We start from the raw sequence: 23,110 nt of genomic DNA on the forward strand, positions 1-23,110 counted from the left end.
AAATAGAAGACATTTACTGTAATAATATAAATAATACGGTTTTTCATTATTTTATGCCCCTTACTAAGATTCTTTTTTATTATTTAAAACACATTAAACCCATCCTAAACAACGCATATTTTATAGATTTATAACAAAATAAAACAGTATTTCATAAATATTTTATGCGTACTTAGTTATTGAAATACATATGTAAATATATAGAATTACAAATTAAAATTATAATTATTCAACATTCGATACTTGCCTAGAGAAATTGAAATTCGATATTACTAGACAAATGGCATTTGTGGGCATTTGTTTTTTTAGTTATATAAATATAAAAAGAATTTCTATAAATTTTATTTAAAAATTCTTCATATTGATGTCCTTATGTATATAAAATTAATTGAATTTATAACTAAAAATATATGATAAATATTTACAATATGTCAAATCTTAAAAGTATTTTATTGTTTGTTTAGTATACTTCAGGCAAGAAATAGACTTCCTAATTAATACAATTTCCGAGTAATTTTCATAAATCTATGTTATTAAATGTTTCATATAAACAAATTTAAAAATCATTTCAAAAATTATAAACTCGAAGAGTTTTAACTTTTGCATCATAAAGAATATACGTACTCGAAATCGTATCATGCTTCTGTGTATTGTTTAACATGACAAACAAATCTGTGAAGAAAATTTGAAGTTTGATGTGTTCTTTATTTGTTTATAAAGAACTATAAAGAAATGAAGTGATAGTGAAATCTCAATTTTTTTTTTAGGTAACATAATTCATTTTAATACGTCATATAACAAAGGCTTTGTTCTGATGATTCATACCTCTTCCTTGTAGTCTGAAATTTGTTCATTTCCTATTCAGATTTGTCACTAATAAACTTTTTACAATAAACCTAAATGTTTCACGTCTTATATGTAATTTGCTAGCATTATCAAAATAGTTATAAATCATACAATTAATTCATAGTAATATCTGTTTATGTTTTAACCTTAACATTTATTATTGTTTAATATTTGTAAGAACTTAAATAATTATTATTACTTTGTTACTACAGTTTTATAAGTTATTTTAGTGCTATTAGAAAAATGTTATGCATTTTGTACATTATAATATAATTTTACATCACAAGCATGTAAATAGTTACTGATAATTAATAAGTGATATTTTAACATATCAACTGATGCATTTTATTGTAATTTTATTTGGTTTATATAGCCATATAAGTGGTTTTAAAATGTCAGATGTTATTTAATATTAAGATTTCTGTTGTGTAGTAATTTATGGCTATTTGCTTAGTGTAGATCCAGTATATAGCTTATATATTTGCTTATTAGGTGCATTGGAACATAAGTAGTACTGCTCATCTGTTCGAGTACAAGTATCTCTATGATGTTTTCGTCAGGTCTTAGCTGCAATTTGTCCTTTCCCAGTTGTCTGGGTTATCCACAGGACAGTGAAGAATTAATACCAAAAATGGCTCGTGAGCCAATAATTCTTAATGTCTATGATATGGTAAAATGAAGGGTTTTCTTAATTCTTATCAATATATACTTTTCAGTATATTAAATTTTTCTGTTTTTAGTATTGGATAAATGAATATACAACACCAATTGGATTAGGTGTCTTTCATTCAGGTGTTGAAATCTATGGAACAGGTACATATACAATATATATAATACATTTTTATCTATTACCAAAAAAAAGAATTGTGATCTTAATTCAACAAATGTAAATATGTTAATAGAATATGCATATGGAGGCCATTCTAAACCAATTTCTGGAATTTTTGAAATTACACCAAGAGTTGCAGAGGAATTAGGAGAGCAATTTAGATATAGGTAAGTTTACTAATATGGATATAAAAAAATTATTCATTTAAGAATAAATTGATTCTTCATTATAGGCAATCAGTACACATTGGATATACAGACTTTACAGAGGAAGATGTAACTAGGATTGTTACCGAATTAGGGAAAGACTTTAGAGGTGACCGTTACCATTTAATGAATAAGAATTGTAATCACTTTAGTAGCCAACTTACACTTGTATGTATACAAAGTTATAATACAGTACTTAGTTTTGTTACTTAGTGTCAACGAAATATTTTTATTTTAAATTACAGATTTTATGTGGCCAAGAAATACCTGGTTGGGTAAACCGTCTCGCATATTTTAGTTCTTGTGTACCATTTCTTCAACGTTGCCTACCGAAGGAATGGCTAACACCCGATGCACTTCAACATTCTTTAAGCCAAGTCAGCCATGAAAGTACGCCTTCTGAAAGTACGTCTTCTGATACCTCCTTGTCGCTTAGCTAATTTTGCAAAAGGGAGAAATCTAAAATGCAGTAGGAGTTACACCTTTTAGAAAATTTATGCAACACACGAGGGAAGTTTATCATGACAGTAAATTTATCGCCAGGATCGCGGAATCCAAGAAACAAAACCGTCGAAACGAGGTACAAATTTGATATTGTACTCTGAATTCCACTGGTGATTAGTAATAGAAAAGGAATGCCTTTCTTGCAACATGTCGTCTCCTAAACATTGGACGGCACTTACAACGTCGCGTGTGTTCTTTGTTGTATTATATGGTTGAAATTTAATAGATATACAATTGATAGATAATTATGTATAAATCAGAACTGTAAAGAGACTGGGACGTATTTAGTTATTGGTATTCTTTTCTTTTTTCAAGAAGTTCTTCGTAACTAAGGTTTTATACATGCAATACCTTTTATTTCACATTACTTTTGCAAATTTATAGATATTAATTATACATTATTCATTTAATCATTACTTTAGAAATATTCTGTGATGCGTTTCTAAATATTCAGTAATCTAGTACTTTTGATTACAATAGAATATTATCATTACATATACATGCGACACCTCTTTGTACAGCTGCCATTAATATTGTTAGGAAATTCAAACGAGGAATGAATTTAATATTGACATTCATACGTAATAAATAACCAAGTTATATATAACTTATTTTTTATGTATGGTTTAATGAAAATATGTTCTGTCGAAATAGTTTTATAAAAAAAAAACATATTTATAATTTTATAATTAAGCTAATCCAAATCAATGATCTTGTACAATAGGTATATTGACTTCTATGAGAGTATTCTTAATTTTGCACGATACAAAATTAATTGCAAGAATATTATTATTTCCGAAGTTCTTTTCAAGCTGTAAACCAATGAGTGAATTAGTGAGATTGCTAAAATTGTTATTGACATTAAATTTATAATGTTACATATTAAAGAAAACTGACAAAGCAATTTGAATATGATATAAATACGTGAAAAGAAATGATATTGATTGTTTTATATTTGTATAATATAACGCAAAACTCGAGTAAAAATTATAGTGCCAATTTGATTTTTATTAATTCAGTCTTTAGGAATACTATTAAGAAGTTGTGTTACATACAATTCAGATTGATGTTACCAATCATATGTATGTTATATTTAATATTAACACGTAACCATTCTTCATTGAATGAGTTGTAGCTAAATTTAAGATATATATGATAATTACAATATTTTATCTAAAATATTTTGTCTTACATATAAAAAAAATTGTAACATTAAAAATGTTAAGTACATGATATGTTATATAGTACACTGAACAAAATTTCTTATCATTATATTTGCAAAAATGGCATAAAAAATAAGTAGTCATTACTAGTATCTTATAGATCAAAGCATGTTTTGTATTTCTCACTGACACTTATATTGATACAATGTTATAAAATGAATTACTTTCGTGATATTTAGATCAGTATAGCATAATAAAATAACGAAATATACAAAGCACAATATACAATATAAGTACAAAAGCTTGTATAATTATCGAAGTAATCTTTTTTATAATGATATTTAGTTTTTTGTTTCAGTAAGGTTTTTCTTCTTACTGTCGTTTCTTTTTTTTAAATAATAAACATTCAAATAAGTATCCTTTGGTCTTCTTAATTGTAATATCTATAAACTTAAGTGTACTGTATACACAAAATTTAATAGTTTTCCATTTAAATTGTTTAACATAATTTATTTAAACTTTAATCATTAGTACAAAATATTTGTAATTAATAAGCATGTTATACTTACATATAAAATCAAGAAATGTACGCACAAGCCTTTCAATTTATTAATACACTTCCTTTACTCAAGACAATAAATTATTTTTTTAAGGGATAATGAATTTTAAAAGAAGTATATATATATATTTTTCCAGGACGATTTTACCAAACAAAATATAAGACAGAAATTATAAATATTATAAAAGATATTTACGAGGAAATCTTATAAACATAAAAATTTGGTTTTCTTTCTCCATAATACCACGTTCATTCTATAATTTACAACAAAAATACATTATTCAAAATACGAGTAGTTGCTTGCAATTGCTTTTAATAAATATCGTAAATAATGCACATATTAGTTTATAAATAAGTTTCATAATATAGAATACACTAAACTAAATTGCTAAAAAAAGGGATTAATAGTCAGGTCATTACATGCACTGGTATTAAACCAATGGGATACATAAATCATTATTAATTGTTACAGAAAGTATTCTAACAATTCGTAAAAAAGTAAACTATTGAATCGTACAATCTATATATGCATACATATTCTTCTATTCTGGTGCAGAATGCCAGTCGTATATTTTGATTATACATAAAAAGAAAATTATAATTAATAGCGTGGTTTTTACATGTTATTAGAAGACATATGTAAACTTCCACCGTCGTATGTGCACACCAAAAGAAAAAGAGAAGGAAATAGATTTAAAGGGTCTAAAATCAAATTCGAAACTGCGAGCTCATTTAGAAATTGAATTATTTACAGAATAGAAAATCAATACTATACAAAGTGACTATTTCTTCGTATGTTCTATCCATTTATAGATAGACTCGATTCGAATAGAAGGCAACAGAAATGTAAACACATGTATCTTTGATTTTAGAACCCTTAAGTAACAATGGCAGATGAGACGACAAATTAGTGAATTCCGTTGGTAAGTACAATAATACGTACATTACTATATAATTTATAAACATATCTCGATTACATTTCTAGAATAACTCTAGAATTTGTTTTTTAAACTTTATTTTATTCCGGTACGGACACCAATACCTGTGCTAATACATTCTTCGTTCGATAACTTTAACACTTTTCTTCTATTAACGGTCTTTTTTTAAATATTTTTTAAATATAAGAATGTCAAACCTATTGTAGTTGATATATATTTTATTTATAATATATATGTTCAGGTCGTTATTACACAAATGTGATGGAGATATTTCAATGTTTTTGTTTCTTTTTTTTTGGCATTATACGCACATTAGAATTGTCTTAGGTAAACTTTGACGTCTATTAACGATGGATCTTTCAAAGAGTTGGAATTTCGTTTGTTTATGTATATTCGACATTGTTTTATGAAAATAAAAAAGAATTCCAAGGAATGTAGCATATCAATATTTTACCGTTGCAATATTCCATAAACGTCTTGAGATTTTTTTAAACTTTTTTTCTTTTCCATTAAAATTCATTACAAATATATGAAAGTTTAAATGCAATATTATATTCAAAATTATTCTTTACATGCACTTCGTTTTCGTGTACTGAAGGATTGGATCAATATTGTAGTAATTGGCTTCTTGTTATACTGTATGACATTATTTAAATTATTGAAGATAAAGATATGTCTCCAATCTTCATTAATTTCCTGTATAATTATCAAGCACCTCGGGATTCTTAACCATTAAATGTAATTTTATACTTTAACTACTGGCATAGAATCCTGAGACAGTTATTTTGTTCTACCAACTCTTTTTCTTTTCTTCTAGTATAATTAGTAAATTTATATAAATGTACATGGAAAATGTATATATTCTATACATTAAAACATATAAAACTTGTTATCATGTTTTCATTTTTATCGTAATTTCACTTGTTTTGTTCTAATCTTATATCTATTAAAAAAGTGAATGTAACTGATTAACTATTATGTGATATTATGTTTTGTCTGTAATTTCAAAACAATTTATAATTTCTTGCATTTGTTAATTTTTAAATGTATTAATATAAAAGTATTAAAAACGTTATAGTACACAACGTGTCTTGAAGCTGTTATACAAATATGTTAATACAAACTTAAAATTTCATTTTTGAAGAAAAAAAGTATGATACTTTATCGCCTTAGTTCCATTTTCGATATTATTCTCAGTCATTATGCATTGCACTTATAAATATATTCGATCATTAGGTTTTTAATACATATACGCTTTTTAAAAATGAATCTTGTCACTTTAGTGATAAAATAAACAAAACGGCACATTTTTAAAACGAAAAAACAGGTTTCGTTGCAGTAAGGATAAATCAATATTTAACATTGTTCCTTTCTTGTCGAAAATATAGTACTTATACGTTGCATAAAAGTATATAAGCCATTTTGCTTAATAACTACTTATTATCAGCGGGAGTTTCCAGTACATTGCACGATTATTCCTACTATTCACACGCTGAATAATATGGTGTACCTTACTGCATTATGACGCAATAAAAATGGTTTAGTCATAAGGCATCAGATCGATTCACTTCCTTTGAATTTGTTTATGCCGTTACGAATGATTAAGTATACGTTTTACTTGAAACTATTTTGTTTTATATACCTACATTGAAAAGTAGGTATTGATAGATTAATTAGGTTAATCCTTTTATTGCTAGATAATTTGACTGAGATTTCGATTTGATTAACTTAAAAACATTTAGTCATGACGATCAAAAGTTAAAATTATGCATGGTCTGCATTAAAAACTCAAAAATAGAAAAACGACACCCGCTTCGATAATATATGGCATCGTTAAGCTGACTCAATGATTTCCAAACACATTATTTACAATAATTTATCGTTACATTAACTATAAATTGCCTTGTTAATTATATAACTTATTATGTATAAATCCTTTAAAACCAGAAAGTTATTGCAATGTCGTGTCAGCACTGGTCTTTACGTATTTATTAGATCTTTGTATCGAACTAACTATTTATGATGTGCAACCTTTCAATTCAATTGCATATACGAATATCATTCTCGTTTGTTATGTTTCTAATATGGTTAACATATTGTACAATATCAAGAGAATATATTGCACAAAATTAAAAGAAAGAACAAAAAAAGAAACTGATAACTTTCCAGTTGAAAAATCAAACATAAATATTATTGTGTGTAAAAGACAATATCATAGATACTGTAACCCTACTAATTAGGTGGTGCACATAATTACAGTAACTTACTAATATTATGAGAAGCGTTAAATAAATTTTTATGAATCGTATGAAGATGAACCATGATCGTGAGCGGGACTTGGTGGCGTCGATGGATTTGAACTGTTGTTTGAAGCTATTGAATGTCTAGGACTTCCACCAGAGGTGTGTTCCTATATAAATTAAGTTTTATACGTTCATTACGAGGATATTTTCTTATCATCACTTTTCACGTTTGATTAACATTTATATAATAAAAAAAAAAAAAAAAAAAAAATTAAAAAAAAACAACAGATACCTTGTCGTGTAAAGATGGAATGCTACCAACAGAAAGTGGAGTATGCGATCGTAGGTGCACAGATTCCGAGTCAACTTGGTCTACAGGAGTACGTGGTAACGAAGGTGGAGTAGCAGTTGGTCTTTGAGGCGCCGGTCCTCTACGCGAAGACGTTGAACCTACAGAAAAAGCAAGACCAAAAAAAAATGATTTGCATAAAATATTGAATGTAAGATTTTGTAAAAAAAAAAAAAAAATAACATAATTAAGTGTATACCATTATGTGGTGAATAACCTGAATTTCTAGATATATGAGAACTAAGACGTCGAGTATCAGAAGGAGGATGCCTCGGCGGCAATGGCGCTGGTTTACTTGGCGTTTGAAGTGCTGGACCATACAACTATAAACGATTAATATAATATTAGGAAAACTATTATATTAAAATTACCCACAAAGATGTATTAAATTTGTTACTCTTTGCTGACTGCTATGAAGGTGAGAGCCACTATGATGACCACTATGCTGTTGATCAGCTGTTTCAACAGTAGTAGGTAAATCTAGCAGCCGTTGAATCTAAAACCAATTATAAAACATGTATATATATATATATATATATATAATATATCAGTGAAAATTAATAAAATCTAAATAACTTACCTGTATTCCATTACCTGGACCCATATGACTGATATGATTGAAATTCGTCGGAGCAGATATCATTTTTGAGCGTCTGTCAGTAGGACGAGCAGCTCTGTTTCCTTCTCGCAATGAAAACCTTCTTCGTGGTCTTGTCATTTGTCTACCGCTCGCATCTAGTGGAGTTAAATTCAGTAGTTCTCCTATGGTGTTAAACAGAATACATTTTATAATGTTACAATGATTATAATTAATATAATCTGTAAAATGTACTAACGTTGATGTAAATTGCTCAGAAAAATAACATGTGGCATGTCGTTGATAATGCAAGATGTTAGAGAGCCTGAAGTATTTAATGGTCGTGCTCGTTTAACATTAAGCGTTTGTAACCAGTCTCCAGTTGTACAGTCAAACACGTCAATGTGAGTTTCACTATAAACTAATAAGTAACCTTCACAATAACCTGAAAATCAAAGTTACATTACATTCCAGACTTAATTTTAATGTATACTTAGAAGGATACTTACTAACTGCTGTAGGAACAGCAGGGTACATAATTTCACGATCTCTGCTTTTTCTGCCTTGGCTATCGACATAAACTGCCAATGTATGGAAGACTAATAAGAATTCACCACGCGGTAATTCAATACAACGTAAAGCATCCACAGCGCTGTACGTGAGAAAACCTAAGAGCGTATTCTCAGAATGGACCAATGCTAAATTATATAAAAAAGAAAAATGAATATGGTTGTCCATACGTTAAATCAATTATTCATTTAATAAGGTTTATACACACAAATAGGGTGATGGTCTCCTAAAATGCTGTAGATAGAAAAGCCGGAAGGATAACCAACACAGAATCGACCTTCAGAGAGAATTTGCAAAGTTTGTGCGTGACATGATAACATTAATTCACGTATACGTTTATGACGTGTTTTGGTACGCGTTATTTCATAGATAATCACTTGCGATGCATTCTAAGTTAAAAAAGAAACATTCGATATTAAAAACAACAGATGGTAATTACATTAATTTTTAAATATAGGAAGAGAAATTTTCTACCTGCTTTTTGATGGCAACGCACAAACAATAAGTTAACGGACTACGGCGTACTACTCCTGTCGTTAAAGTAATGCATCCTTTAGTCTCTGCAACTTTAATCCATTCGACTTCGTCTCCATCCAATGCACGTACTGGAACCAGCCGCACATGACGTTGTTTTCCACTTAAAACTACAATTAATTGTTCTTCCGTTACATATTCCAGTAAGTATATTTTCTTTCCTTCTCCGACCCTTGCAATCTCTGAAAGCGTAATATCAGTTAATTACAATAATGTTTAATTTCTTGTATTATTCTCTGAATATATAAAACGTAACGTACCACTACGATCTAAATCTAAACAGAAGAGACCTTCTTCTGTACCAATGACTAGACGATCCGGATCAATAATTGCTCCTGACATCACATTTTTAATAAGCGCCAATGTATTATCTAACAATTCTTTTGCTCTAAAAATCTGTGTTGAAAAAAATGAACAGTATAATTGTAAATTATAATATTTTTCCAGAACATATCCACAGTTATTCAATTTTACCGTTGTATTAGGAAGATTATTTTTCTTTAGTATTCTATGTAGTTCACTCAAAGCAACTACCCATTTTGTTTTCTCACTTTCAGTGTCTGCAAGCATTAACGTGTGATTCTTTAAGCCAGGTGGTTCTAGTAAAGATGTTGTTATCTAAATAAATGAAAAAGAAGAAATATTAATGATGAAGTAACTACGATAATGAAACTATAACAATGATATTAATTCCGAGAATTACCCTAAAAATGCAAGGAATGTCTTTTTTTGTAGCGTGTATGACATCCGAATCACGAACAGAACTAACGCTAAATTCTTCATCCCGCATGTCTAGGACTTGAGATACATACACAGATGGTAATGCATTACGATCTGGTGAAATGTCGTAAAGAAATAATTTGAAGTCACAGACAACCACAAATTGACGAACCCAACCCTTTTTTACTCCTCCCATTTTTGGCACTTTAACATACCCTTCATAAGCTGTACCTATTCCCCGTGTTGGATCAATACCCAATGGTCGTTTTGCTGTAAAAAAATGATTCATTACTTAGCTAAAGTAATTAATACTAAAACATTAATAATAAATGAAATAATATTTACTTTGATCATGTGGCACAGGACACATAGGTGGGACCTTATCGCAACAAGGCATGTGACATGCAAAACCACAAACTTCGCATACTACTCCTTGCCTCGTTAAGCCCACCATCAACGAAGTACAATGATTGCACTTCGTAGGCGCTGAAAATGTTCTTACTAAGAACTGATGAGATTTTGGTTTTGGTTGAAGACTGGCTTGCCCGTGAGATGCGGATGATTTATTCAATAGCTCATGGGACAACGGTGACGTTGGATCCTATAAATATTATAATTTAATAAATATTGCAAGTTTATATAAACTGATGTTAATTGTATAAAATTAATCCTTACAATACTTAATTCAGATAAATTGCTTTTACTACTGGAAATACTTGGTGCCCGATTATCTTCAATATCAGCTTCGACGCTATCTGCGCTTCCGTGACGTGTACTGCTTGCAGTTTCTTTCAAAAAATGTTCCAAATATGACATTTGAGATGTAGGACGTTCTAGAACTGAAATACAGAAAGAGGGTATTAGAAAACCAACATAATGTAATGAGATAATGTTTGTTTAAATATATAGAAAATTGAAATTACTTTTGGCGCTGTTAAAATTAATGAAAAAAAAAAAAAGAAAAGAAAAGAAATACTCATAATACTTTTATCCATAATCTATTAAGATACAAAGTGAAAAATGTGAAAGTGAAAAATTATGCTTTCTTTCTACGAATGTGTACGTTTAAATCATTGCAAATTTCATAACAGTCTTTCTTAAATATTTTTAATGTAATCACTCCACTGCAATTTGCACCACACAAATTCTGTTAAGGTAGTAATCGTTATTGTGAAAAAAAAAAGAAAAGAAAATAATAAATAAAGGGTTGATACTCGGTCGTTCACCAGCAGAAATAGCAAGCATACCAAACAATCTAAAGGCGAAAACATTCAGACACAACATACCTGTTAATTTATGTAATTACAAATTTGAGTAATTATCAGCTACTAAGAAAGATTAACAAACAACAACCATCACCTAAAAACGATGAAGAACTACTAACACTAGCCTTACTTGGGGAACGATTATTTTTTAACATACAAAGAAACACATAATTGATTCTGATAGTAATTTACATTAAAATCAACACAGAGCTATGTTTTAGATAAGATCTAAAACTTGATAAAAATTTAATGCTTTTTTAAAGATATTTCATATTATTCTACTGTTTTCTTATTGTATCATTAATTAAGAAAACATAACACTGTGTTGTAATAATTAGCAACCCAGCTGACTAGTCAATCAAAATCGCGTTTTTTTTTTTGGCTGCCACTTCATTTACCGGGTGGCGATACGATGGCGACGGCATTCTGACTGATGAATGTGTTGACGGGAACAAATCTAGTTAATAAGCGACATGTCGTGACGCGGGGAGCACGCATTACTGGTAGGGGTGATGACGGCTGATGTACGATGATGCGTTGGGGTTTGGTGCTAACGATGTTTGGAGATTTGCTTGACGTTTTGCTGGATAGGACAGCTGTCACAAATACAGTTTGAAGATGAGCAACAAGAGGCCCCAGACACAGCTCGTTACGCCAATAAACAGAGGCACTTTGTAGTCTAGAAATCAGAATCGCATACCGTACCGGACAACCGAATTACTATGCTGGATAAATATCCCAATAGCAACGATCTCTATTATTGGTAACAAGTAGTTATAAATATCTTACATTGTACGTACAATGTTGTTTCTATTTCAAATATGAATTACAATGATAGAAATGTTCCAGAATATAAACATGTACAGTGAACAAAAGAATGTCACATTAAATTTTGAGACTTAATAATCTCAGAGAACGTTACATTCCATAATTTAAGTGCCTTATGTTTCATCCAAATAACGATTGAATACATGTAAAATAACTTATATATATATACACATATATATTGCACGTAATGAGTGTGATACCATTAAAAATACATCATTTCTTTTCATATATTACTAAAAAAACTTATATGCTTAATTATGAAGTTTATGTATTATGTGTTGCATTTGTATATTTTTATCTATATTGTAACAGTACAATAAATCTAAATATTTGTATATACAAAAACAAAGAAATCGAATAATAAAAAAAAATAATAAAAAAAATTATTCACACACCGACTCATACCAGTTCCAAATAAATCCATTAGTTGAAATGCAGTGTCTACTTGCATAGTTTGCAATTGGTAATAAATAACTAGATGGTACTCATACTTTTTAAAAGCACTACATTTTTTTTTTCATTAAAATCAAAGGAATTGTTAAACTAAAGTTATCACTATAAGTGGTAATTCTCATTTCAGCAATAATATAAAAAAACTAACATAATACATAACTGTCAATATTTGCATAAATATGCATGTATAAAGAATCATACAAATCATTCAAAGATCATAAAAAAATTGCACTGTTTAAATATTAAATATTAACTGATAATATTGGGAAGTGTATACTGTATCTTAAAATCTTATATCTAAAGAAATTTGAAAGACATTTATGATTCCTGATACAAACTTCACACGTTCTTCAATCTACTGATTTTTTACTATAACATGCAAATTTGTTTACCGAGAAAATCGTAACATAACATATCTACGTATAGATTTATATATGAATATTTTTTGCAATAACATTTAAACTGTTCTGAACTAGTTTTATTAAATATCCTCAAATATAATATATAATCATAAAAATAATTGTTACAAAAAATAATTTACATTTATAAAGAACATTATTATTGCAAAAAAATAGTGACTAGATAAATATATATTTATCGCTTAAATACTGCGCGAGATAAATCAAAACGTTTATAAATTACATACATAGTATAAACCGCAGCAGTTTGTATAATCATGGTCGATACAAAATTTTTCGAAAAACGCAATAATTTAACTTTTATGAAATTTTGTTTGGTAACATTGTCAATTGAAATGTACTTACAGCCATCGCCTGTGTCAAGTCTTGCTTGCAACTCTTTTATTTGCATTTCTTTGCGTTTTATCTCGTGTGTAAGCGTATCGAACCGCTGTCTAAAATCTCTCAACTCTCTGTAAACACATAAATAGAAAAATATTTACTCGTAGAATTAGAATTTTATACACGATTCATGTTTATGATAATTACTTTTGAGCAGCAATTAAATCTGAACGTGTCTTGGTAAGCTCTTCAGATATTGCCTGCTTAGCTTGAATTTCGCTTTGCAAAGAACTTTGTAAATTCAAAAGTTCCATTTTATCAAGTTTCTGTGATCTACGATTTCTCCAGTTTTTATCCGCCATTGTGGAACCACTTCCTACACCTCCTACACCTCCAGAGTGTTTTAAAAACTCCAATTCTTCCGTCATTTTTGTAGCAAGTGCCTGAAATTAATGAATGACATAATTATAAAAGCTGCTACTGCTCAAAACTTTACATAAATTAAAAAAAAAAAAAGAAAAACAAACCTGCAAATACCCCCTGGCATCTTTCTCATCAGATACCCATTGAATAATTTCCGTAATCTGAGCTTCCCACTGTGCAATAGCTTCTTTTTTATTTCTTAACTCTTCATATTCTTCTTCTAATTGACGTCTTTCACCTTGTATTCTATTAACACTATCGGTAAGAGTACTAAGTTCTAACATAAGTTTTTTGTTCTCTTCGACTAGCATAATTTTTTCTCTTTCATGACGTCTACTTAATTCATTGATAGTCTCCTCGCTATCGGTAATGTTTTCCAATCTTGCAGCATCTAATTTTTCTTTCGTTAATTGAACTTCCCTTTCCAATAAATCCCTTCTTGTTTCAGTTTCGTGTAATTGTTCCTGAAGGCTGCGAATCTCAAGGTTGAACCTACTTTGCTGTTGATTCAAGTTTTCATTGTATTGAACTTCGAGTTTTTCGACTTCTGCTTTTAATCTATTAATTTCCTGCGTTGCTAATGCATGATTTGCGCTCACATCATTTCCCATAGACCTTTGTCTAATTTTTTCCGTTTCTTCCTGCATCTGCTTACAATATTCTTCGCTACGCTCGCGTAATTTTCTTTCTTTACTTGTTTCCGCCATTGCTTCTTCTACTCGATTTTCGAGTTCTCTACGTAATTTCTCAGCCTTACGAATATCGTGTCGTAAACTATCAACCTTTTGCATTACAACCTCTAATTCTTCTTCTTTATCTCTAACCTGTCTGGACAACTTTTGCTTTTGTTGTCTTAATTCTGACAATTTGTCTGTGACTTCAGTATATTCTGCCATTGCAAGTTTACGTTGGGTTAAAGCATCTTTTAATTCCTTATCTTGAAGTTTAAGTTTTTCTTGTGCATCCAATTTATCTTTAACAGCTTCTTCTTTCTCTAATCGAAGCGATCGTACTAATTTTTCTAATTCTCGTAATTTTGTGATATCACCGTTATCTAAGTTGCGTAATTCACGTGGAACTTCCATTGACTTTAATTGTGATTCTAACTCACAGTTACGTTTAGTGAGCGTATTTATTTCATCTTGAAGTTTTCTTGTTGCATTATTGGAATCTGGTGATATTCCCGGCGAAGAATGACTCAAACTAAGCTGTTTCTTTAAATCCTCGAGCGTTTGCGTTAATTGTGCATTCTCTTTCTCGAGTATCTGTACACGTTTGTCCTTTTGAGTAACAGCAGATAAACAACCCAAATCCGATATGCAACTGCCTTGAGTAAAACTAAAACCAACGAACGGCAAGTGAAGCGCAGAGAACGCAGAATTTGCTGCTGGCGGTACAGCATCAGAACTGCGAACATCTGTATCATCGACATCGAAGTTTGATGTATCAGTTGGCGAGGAAACTTCAGGAATGTAAGGTGCGGTACTGTCTCTAAGAGTTTCCCAATTTACTCCATCAAACCATGGGTGTTTCTGCGTTGTTCAAAATGTACACAATTTATCTTTTAATTATAAATATTACAAGTTTTGTTAAGATAATAAAATATCAGATAATACCTTAAAATCATCAATTCCATTTTGACCTAATCTAAATTCTGAGCTACATATTAGTTTTCTCATTAAATCCTTAGCTTCTTCAGAAACATCATACATATCATCCGTTGGAAAGTCAAAGCAATTCTGAAATTGAACAAAATGTTCATTAGTATATAGATAATGTATATTACATCAAGTGAAACAATTTTATTACCTTATGGTTCATAATTTTCCCATAAGTTTCGACTAGAGATTCTGCATAAAAAGGTGTTTCTCCATACAACATTTCATACATACATACTCCTAAAGACCACCAATCACACTCAGGCCCATATTGTCCCTGTCCATCTTCCATTGCCTATAATTCATAGAACAGAGATATCGATTAAAATTAATTAATTAAAATATAGATATAACGTATAACGAAACATAAAAGTACGATTTTACCCTTAATATTTCTGGTGAAATATAGTCTGGTGTACCAACAGCAACATTACTTTGTACAGTACCGTCTTCAAACAATCGTAAACAAGATCCAAAATCTGCTAATCTAATGTGTCCATTTGCGTCTAATAAAACATTATCAGGTTTAATATCGCGGTGTACATAACGTAAGTCATGTATGGACCCAATAGCTAGAACCATTTCAGCTATGTAAAAACGAGCCATATCTTCAGGAAGGCGATCCTCAAATTTGCTCAATAGTGTTAACAAATCTCCACCACAGTAATAATCCATGACCAAATACTACATGATTAATTCAAAAGAAATAACATGTTTTTACTCTTACAAGTGATAATAACTTCTATTACATATATATAAAAATAGTACCAAATTATTGTCATCTTGAAAGGCATAATGAAGATTTGTGATCCATCTACGATCACCGTACACCAGTACATCTCGTTCTTCTCTAAAGCATGCAGTCTCTGCACGCTTTAGCATTTCCCATTTGTTCAAAATTTTCATCGCAAATACCTTGTCCGAACCGCGCATTCTTACAACACATACTTCTCCAAATGCACCTCTGCCAATAACTTTTACTATCTCAAAATCTTCACGTGCCAATTGCAAACTCTTTATGCAAGCAGCCACAGGTTTTACTACAAAAATAACAGATGATATTAATCGGACTGATAACTAAATTATGATAGAAAACCTCAGATGTATACTGGTCCCTCGGTTTGCGCAAAAACTTTTTTCCGTGTGGTTTGTTTTTACGCTAGAAATGGTGACCCGGTTTTGACCGCGTAAATGAAAACCTGCGTATAAAAGCGAGGAACCAGTGTATTATATGTAATATATACCAAATTCAATAAAATCTGAGACAGTCTTCTCACGCCGTAAGGAAGAATTGCAACATTCATCATATAAGACAAGTAAAATATCAATGAGTGTCTCAATGGAAAATGTATGGCCAACTCTTCCCTCCCCTTGTGCAGGACCATCGATAAAAAGAGATTCTAACTGGCGTAACCTGCCTCCTATGCCTATTGAAAATAATTTTTATTTAAATTTTGGTTATATCTTGTAGAAAAATATTTATATGTATTTGGTAACATACCATTGATCGCAAGTCCTTTCGGCATAATATCAGGAGGAGGTTGATTATATTGGTGCTGCGATGAATCTGACATGTCTCTTTTTTGATAAGGTTGTCCCTTACCAAAATCTTTGGATATTACTTCTGTTGTCCTTAATAATATTATTTAATAATATTTCAAACCACCACATTATGATGTGATGAAAATCCTAAAATATTTTATATCATTATAACTTTTTCTATATGTACATACATACATACATATACAATCCAATTGAAATTAAGAAATTTCACTTTATAATTATAATCTATAATGTTCAATTCAATCATTATACATTAATAACATTTAATTAAAAATAACATAACTGCATAAAGTTATATGTTAATTATAAGTGAAATAACTAAACTTTTTAAAATTATCTTAAATATTTAAAAATATGGAAAAATATAATAAATAAAGCTGTATAATTGATAATTTACCTTAAGAAGATAATTTCCAATAGACATATCTAAATTGAAACACTTTCACTGTTTAAACATTAATATTGTTTACAACCGTGTAGCAGTCGTTTTCTGACCATGTTATTAACAAATTACCAGCACGCATTAAACTTTTCTTATACCCTTATGCAAAGAATGTCAAAAATCAATTCCCTTTAACTTTGCGTGGTATATATGATCCACACGCCACTAGGTGTAAAACAATCGAGTTTCATTTAATTCATCATCGGCCATGGTGCCGGAATTACACACGTCGGAAATTACGTAACTGCTATAAAGATAGCCAAAATATTTGGCGAAGAAAACACGCAACAAGAGAAATACGTGTAAATAAAACGTACAGACAAAAATAGTGCAATGGGGTAGGGCACCGCATTCGCGATCAACGAATTCAACAAAATCACCAAGACAACTCCTATCGTAGAAGTAATTGGTATTTCATAGGAAAACTATACAGTACTTGTTTAATGTAATAACTGTTAGACAGAACTTAGATAAATGTTAAAGCCCATTGTCCCAATTTCTAGTTATAACCTCGTTGCGGCACTACACTCTCATTCCGATCAAATTTGTGACGTAAAATTCCTATCACATGCAAGAAGGATGTTTTGAGTGAAAGGCTTTTTCTTTGCCAATCCGGATCGCTTGTTCGAATGATTCAGGCATATCTGCCAAAACGACGCGCCCCGCTGTTATACTGATTTAATTGTTTATTATGCGCACCATTTGATTATCACAAAACATCTTGCATGGCCACCTCCAAACCCCCAACAATTTGGTTGACCCCCTGGCAGGCCCCATATAGAAAAAATATGGCAGTCCTACGTCATTGAAAGTACCCATGACAGTTTAGCATATAGATAGGTTCTAACTACCATATGAAAGGTGGAAAATGACAAAGCGAGTTTACAGTAACAGTCTCTCCATTCATCGATTTGATCACTTGAATTTTTATTAAATATTTGCAAAATAATTCAATTTATTATATGTACATACATTTGATTATTTTTAACAGTGATAACATACTGGTGTAGAACGTTGGCAAAGCGATGATGTCAATACAAATTTCTTAAAAACAAATTCTCTGAATCCTAAACAAATTGAAATAAAAACTTCTATTATTTAAGTATGAAATGCATAATTCTAGCTTGTAAATTTATAAGTAATTGTTTTTATAACATGTATTTGAAAATCAAATGATTTTAGTTCCTATTGTGTGATAATACAGTGATACAATTCTTACATATACATATTATCAATCAGATTTCAATAAAATTACGCTTTATTATGTAGATTATAGGTTTATGATATAATTTTTGCTACAAAAATAAATTACAAGATATTATTTACAAATTTATTTATGTACACAATTATCAAAATACAAATTATACGACAAATAAGGATCTGTATAAATTTTGGAGCGCTGCAATCGATGCAGAGTTGCCGATCATCTCCTGTATTTATTATACGACTTTTTGATTTTGATTACTTTTATTATGAAAAATTAAAGAAAAGACATTTAATGAATATTTAATAAACTTCGATCGCTATTTGAACGCAATTAATCTACTAATTATAATAATTCACACTCAGTACATTGTGGAATGTACGAGGAGGAGCTACTGTGTTACGCAGCTCTGCATGATGCCACCCGAAAAATATCTAATAAACACGAAGAATTCGTGTCTTATTGACTATCAACGTAACATTTTACCACTTGACGTAAGATATGAATTGTTTAATGGAAATACATCTACGGCTAAAAGATATAAATCCGTATTTCTTATTTTTACTCGGTAGCATGTATACGTGGCAACAGAGCAAAGTTGTTGAGTGCTCTGTCACTTCCTAGTCAAAAGAAATTCTTCAAGCACAAACAATAATATATTTACAGTGTTAAAATAGTGAAATACGGTGTTAATCTAAAATAGTGCTGTCAAATATTCCGCTGACATATTTAACTGTCTGTCACGATATTGATAGAGAATCTTTCTGTGTGTATATTAACGTATCAGCAAGCGTCGGTTTATGTATTACATGTGCAACCTGTATTAAACTCTACGGTTACCGTTTATTGAGTGTATCTGAGAATAAATACGATTCAAAATTTGTTAAAAACATGTTGTACATTAATTAATTAATTAATCGAAGTGCATAAGAAAAATATACGCATACATCTTTGTATGAATGAATATGTAAACATATATATATATATGTATGTACACACACTTCTTTGCACGTATCTATGAAGGTGTTGGAATTTACAAATATTTCAAAAAGTCGATAAAAGCAAGAATCAATTATACCTGTAAGTTTTCATCTATTATATTTTTATAGTATTCAGCATGTACAATTGTCATAACTAAATTTTTTTTTATATAAACATTACTTATAATGCAAACTGTAAGCGTGAATTTCTAAAATGTTTAATTGATTTTTTTCTCTATTATGTTAATACAGGTACATTATTCCAGTTGAAATATTTATGGCTTCTATAAATACGACAAGCTAATGTTGACTAAATTTCATTTTGAACTTACACGGTATTTCGTCTCTTGGAGCATTTTATATATTATGAAGATAACCTGATGGAAAAACATCATAGACTATGAGGAGAAAGCATCAAGAATAGTGCTACTAATGGTGCTTTGGCACTGTTATTACTGTCCTCCTAATAACACAATGGAGGAGCCAGCAAAGAAGAAACAACGTATTGAGAATAATGAAGTTGAAAGAGATACATTATCAGATATTGAGCAGCTACAGAATAGTTTGTTAGCGCAATGTTTATGTAACATACCGGAAAGCAGTCTACGTAAACCGTTCACTAGTGCAACAGTGGAATCTGCTGATGGCACTTTTCGATCTTCGATATTATCAGAATGGGAACCTGATCAAACATTAGAATTTATAAGTGCTTTACAGCTTTTATTTGATTTAGCTATTAAACAAAACACTAGAGGTGTTATGTGCAGAAGAGTGGTAGATGTTTGTGATGCGCTGGCGCGAAACGAGCATGGGATTATAGATCAAATAATTGAACTATCTTCTACAACAAACAAATTTATATCATTTGCTGCTAGCAGAGTTCTTGCATCATTTTTTATTGTAACAAAGGAAAACATTGAAACAGCATGGTTAGAGAAACTAACTCAATCTTTGGTGAATACTCATTCTCCGAGTCAAATGCTTTTTACCTTAGATGTTGTAAAAAGAGTTGTAGAGCATAAGGACTGCGGCATGCATCCCCTTGAAGATACTGAAACTATGGTGACACCGTCGCACTGTAACACAATATCAGTTTCAGATGCAGAAAGTTTTGATAGTACACCTGTAAAAGCAATGTGTGTCAAAGCATTAGAATCCAAATGGACCATCCTAGTATCAAAATTTGATGCCATTCTTAGTTCGTATACACCTCAGCACGAGTCAGTTGTCATTACATTTCTTGACTTATGGGAGTCAATTATTTCTGTAAAAGCTAATTTATCTGTTATAGATACCAAACTTTTCTATTCTCAACTAGATAATTTGGTTGTACTATTAAATGCTAGTGTTCCTGGTGTCATTTGGAGACATCTCCTTGGATTATTTAACGAAGTACTCTGTTATGGAAGTACTTTAGCATTGCAAGATATACTTCCAGATGAACCTTGTTCTCTTGCACACTTAATTGTACGTGCGGTAAAAGATTGGAGATTATTAGATGCCTTACCATACAGGCATGGTTCTGGAAGATTTGGAGGAGGTTCCGGTGAAGGAGATCGACCCCTTCTACAAAAAATTGTGCTTTTAGTTTTAAAAAGTGTTGCTGTGACAGTTAAAGAGACACGTAGCGATTCCAGTGACTCTTCGTTGGGTTCAGAAGCAGAAGATCTTGATGCTGATATGGCAGTTATCGAGAGGAGTATAAGAGAAGTTTTAAGGCAGCTCGACCAATGTGTTAAAACATTAATGCCATTCCATCCTGAAATGCCTTTGTCGCAATGGGTTGTGCAGATGTTTCATGATCAAGACGATTTTTTGATCGAAGGCATGGTATGCTGTTTGGATGTAGCAGTTGGTTTGTTTTACAGAGGACCTCCACAGAATGACCTTGGTCATATGCTTAGTCCCACTTTAACTTTTATACAATTTATACACGCGGTATCACATGATCCAGATGTTCTGTTAGATTTACTTGTTAGTAATGAAACCTGTTTCTTATTATACTTATTGAGATTCTTGAAATATGTTAAAAGAAATTGGACAGAGTTTGTCTCATGTTGTGGAAGAGAATTAGACGATACCATGACAATATTAATAAGACTTCGTTTAGCAATTGACAGATTAGTATCTAAAGCTTTGTTTCCTTATAACATAAACCCAGTTCTACGTTTGTTAGAAAAATGTGAGTCCTTCTATGAAGGCAATATAGAAAACTAATTATTTTGGTTGTATCATGAGATTTGAAATTCAATTCATTAGATTAATGTACAAACTGTAAGAATAAAAAGATTTCACATCTGGCTTATTTTACCAGCCAGAAAATAATACTGTATAGCATTGTTAACTTCGTTTTGATAAACGACTGAATTACACTATTTTCGTGTGTAGCACTGAATGCCTAAATTAATATTAGAGGATTCAGAAAAAAAGCAATTTTATTTATTATATTTAGCAAAATTTTATTCATTCAGAAGTATTGTTGAATTTTTATCCAAGAGTAATGTATTGCATTTCATAGTTGAAGTATAAATGGGTTAAAGTAGTACAAAGATTAGCTAAAATTATATGCTTCAAAATGAAACTGCACTTCTATGGTGCTATGAGAACGTATTTGCCAAAGCACCATTGGAAATAAATTTAAATGTATACTATTAGAATAATATTTATATGTATACATAAACACTAAATGTACAATTTGCCAGTCAAATAGAATTGTGTAAGCTGGATTCTGATGTACACCATTTTATGTACTAAATGCTTTTGTACATTAAATTTGTAATTAAATTTATAAAAATATATTTGATCACTTTCCAAAAGCTTTTATACAGGTAGTTAAAAAAAAACACATATGTAGAAAAAATTAAAAAATTTTAAATTGTAAAAGTGCAGAATATTAGAGTTAAACAAGTCAGTACATTAAATTATAACATTGGCTTTTAAGTTTCATACTAGATGCATTAATAAAAAAAGTATAAATTCGCTCGTCTGTTCCTTAACTGACAATTTTAGGATAATTTTAAGTTTTTCTGTTCTGTCCATGTAATTAAAGACAATTGTAAAAATCAATAACATTAAAATCAAACATTCTGTCATATTGTCATGATTGTATAAATTACAATATTGTAAAATATTGGAGGTATGTAAATGTAAAGCTACTGGCAATTAGATAAGTTGCTGACATTTGAATTTATGCCAGTATTAATAAATTATTAGATTTGAATGGCAATAATTGCTTCTAAATTAATGTTGAGAACAATATTTGCCATGATTATTTTGATATTGTTAACAAATTTAAAATATTTGTATATATCAATTGTAATATTAACTATTCATATGTTAAGATTAACTTTGTAAGTATGATATATGTAATACACTAAAAATCTACATATTTTTACTTTTATAATCATGGAGTCATTTTTTTATTTCCCTTATTGTAATTATTCTAATAATAGTTACAAATTATAATGTTATAATAATATTCTGTAAAGTCTGTATGACATTCGTACCTGTTTTACC

At 30.1% G+C, this 23,110-nt stretch overlaps 3 protein-coding genes across 13 annotated transcripts; 2 read left to right on the forward strand and 1 right to left on the reverse strand.

Annotated features, from left to right (window-relative positions):
• Positions 1-452: 452 nt before the first annotated feature.
• LOC114883151 (deubiquitinase DESI2) lies at positions 453-5,478 on the forward strand. 9 transcript variants are annotated; one of them, XM_029200647.2, is made up of 7 exons: positions 453-510; positions 1,339-1,516; positions 1,587-1,659; positions 1,749-1,842; positions 1,908-2,049; positions 2,127-2,286; positions 2,355-4,137. In XM_029200647.2, the coding sequence occupies exons 2-7, from the start codon at positions 1,391-1,393 to the stop codon at positions 2,471-2,473; spliced, it is 714 nt and encodes a 237-aa protein (XP_029056480.1). In that variant the 5' UTR covers positions 453-510; positions 1,339-1,390; the 3' UTR covers positions 2,474-4,137. The 9 variants fall into 9 exon arrangements, with proteins under 9 accessions (XP_029056480.1, XP_046143848.1, XP_029056477.1 ...); XM_046287892.1 differs by lacking the exons at positions 453-510; positions 2,355-4,137 and adding exons at positions 517-767; positions 4,980-5,478; XM_029200644.2 differs by lacking the exon at positions 453-510 and adding an exon at positions 517-767.
• On the reverse strand, positions 4,404-18,492 carry LOC114883150 (serine/threonine-protein kinase Genghis Khan). Of its 3 annotated transcripts, none has more exons than XM_029200641.2 (25): positions 17,366-18,492; positions 16,907-17,094; positions 16,650-16,832; positions 16,174-16,445; positions 15,790-16,089; positions 15,557-15,700; positions 15,364-15,486; positions 13,852-15,279; positions 13,532-13,767; positions 13,349-13,455; positions 11,702-11,899; positions 10,714-10,877; positions 10,384-10,639; positions 10,022-10,308; positions 9,793-9,936; positions 9,579-9,714; positions 9,259-9,500; positions 8,993-9,173; positions 8,724-8,912; positions 8,474-8,659; positions 8,218-8,399; positions 8,035-8,133; positions 7,855-7,960; positions 7,581-7,738; positions 4,404-7,455 (listed from the first exon to the last, which is right to left on the reverse strand). In XM_029200641.2, the coding sequence occupies exons 2-25, from the start codon at positions 16,977-16,979 to the stop codon at positions 7,342-7,344; spliced, it is 5,508 nt and encodes a 1,835-aa protein (XP_029056474.1). In that variant the 5' UTR covers positions 16,980-17,094; positions 17,366-18,492; the 3' UTR covers positions 4,404-7,341. The 3 variants fall into 3 exon arrangements, with proteins under 3 accessions (XP_029056474.1, XP_029056472.1, XP_029056475.1); XM_029200639.2 differs by having other exon boundaries at positions 7,837-7,960; positions 17,366-18,491; XM_029200642.2 differs by lacking the exon at positions 11,702-11,899 and having other exon boundaries at positions 7,837-7,960; positions 17,366-18,486.
• Positions 18,493-18,719: 227 nt separating this feature from the next.
• On the forward strand, positions 18,720-22,997 carry LOC114870904 (protein lines). The gene is made up of 3 exons (XM_029176125.2): positions 18,720-19,108; positions 19,187-19,694; positions 19,847-22,997. The coding sequence occupies exon 3, from the start codon at positions 20,027-20,029 to the stop codon at positions 21,809-21,811; it is 1,785 nt and encodes a 594-aa protein (XP_029031958.1). The 5' UTR covers positions 18,720-19,108; positions 19,187-19,694; positions 19,847-20,026; the 3' UTR covers positions 21,812-22,997.
• Positions 22,998-23,110: the final 113 nt, after the last annotated feature.

The sequence above is a fragment of the Osmia bicornis genome, chromosome 1 (genome assembly GCF_907164935.1).
Source record: "Osmia bicornis bicornis chromosome 1, iOsmBic2.1, whole genome shotgun sequence".
In the NCBI taxonomy this organism is placed as follows: domain Eukaryota; kingdom Metazoa; phylum Arthropoda; class Insecta; order Hymenoptera; family Megachilidae; genus Osmia; species Osmia bicornis.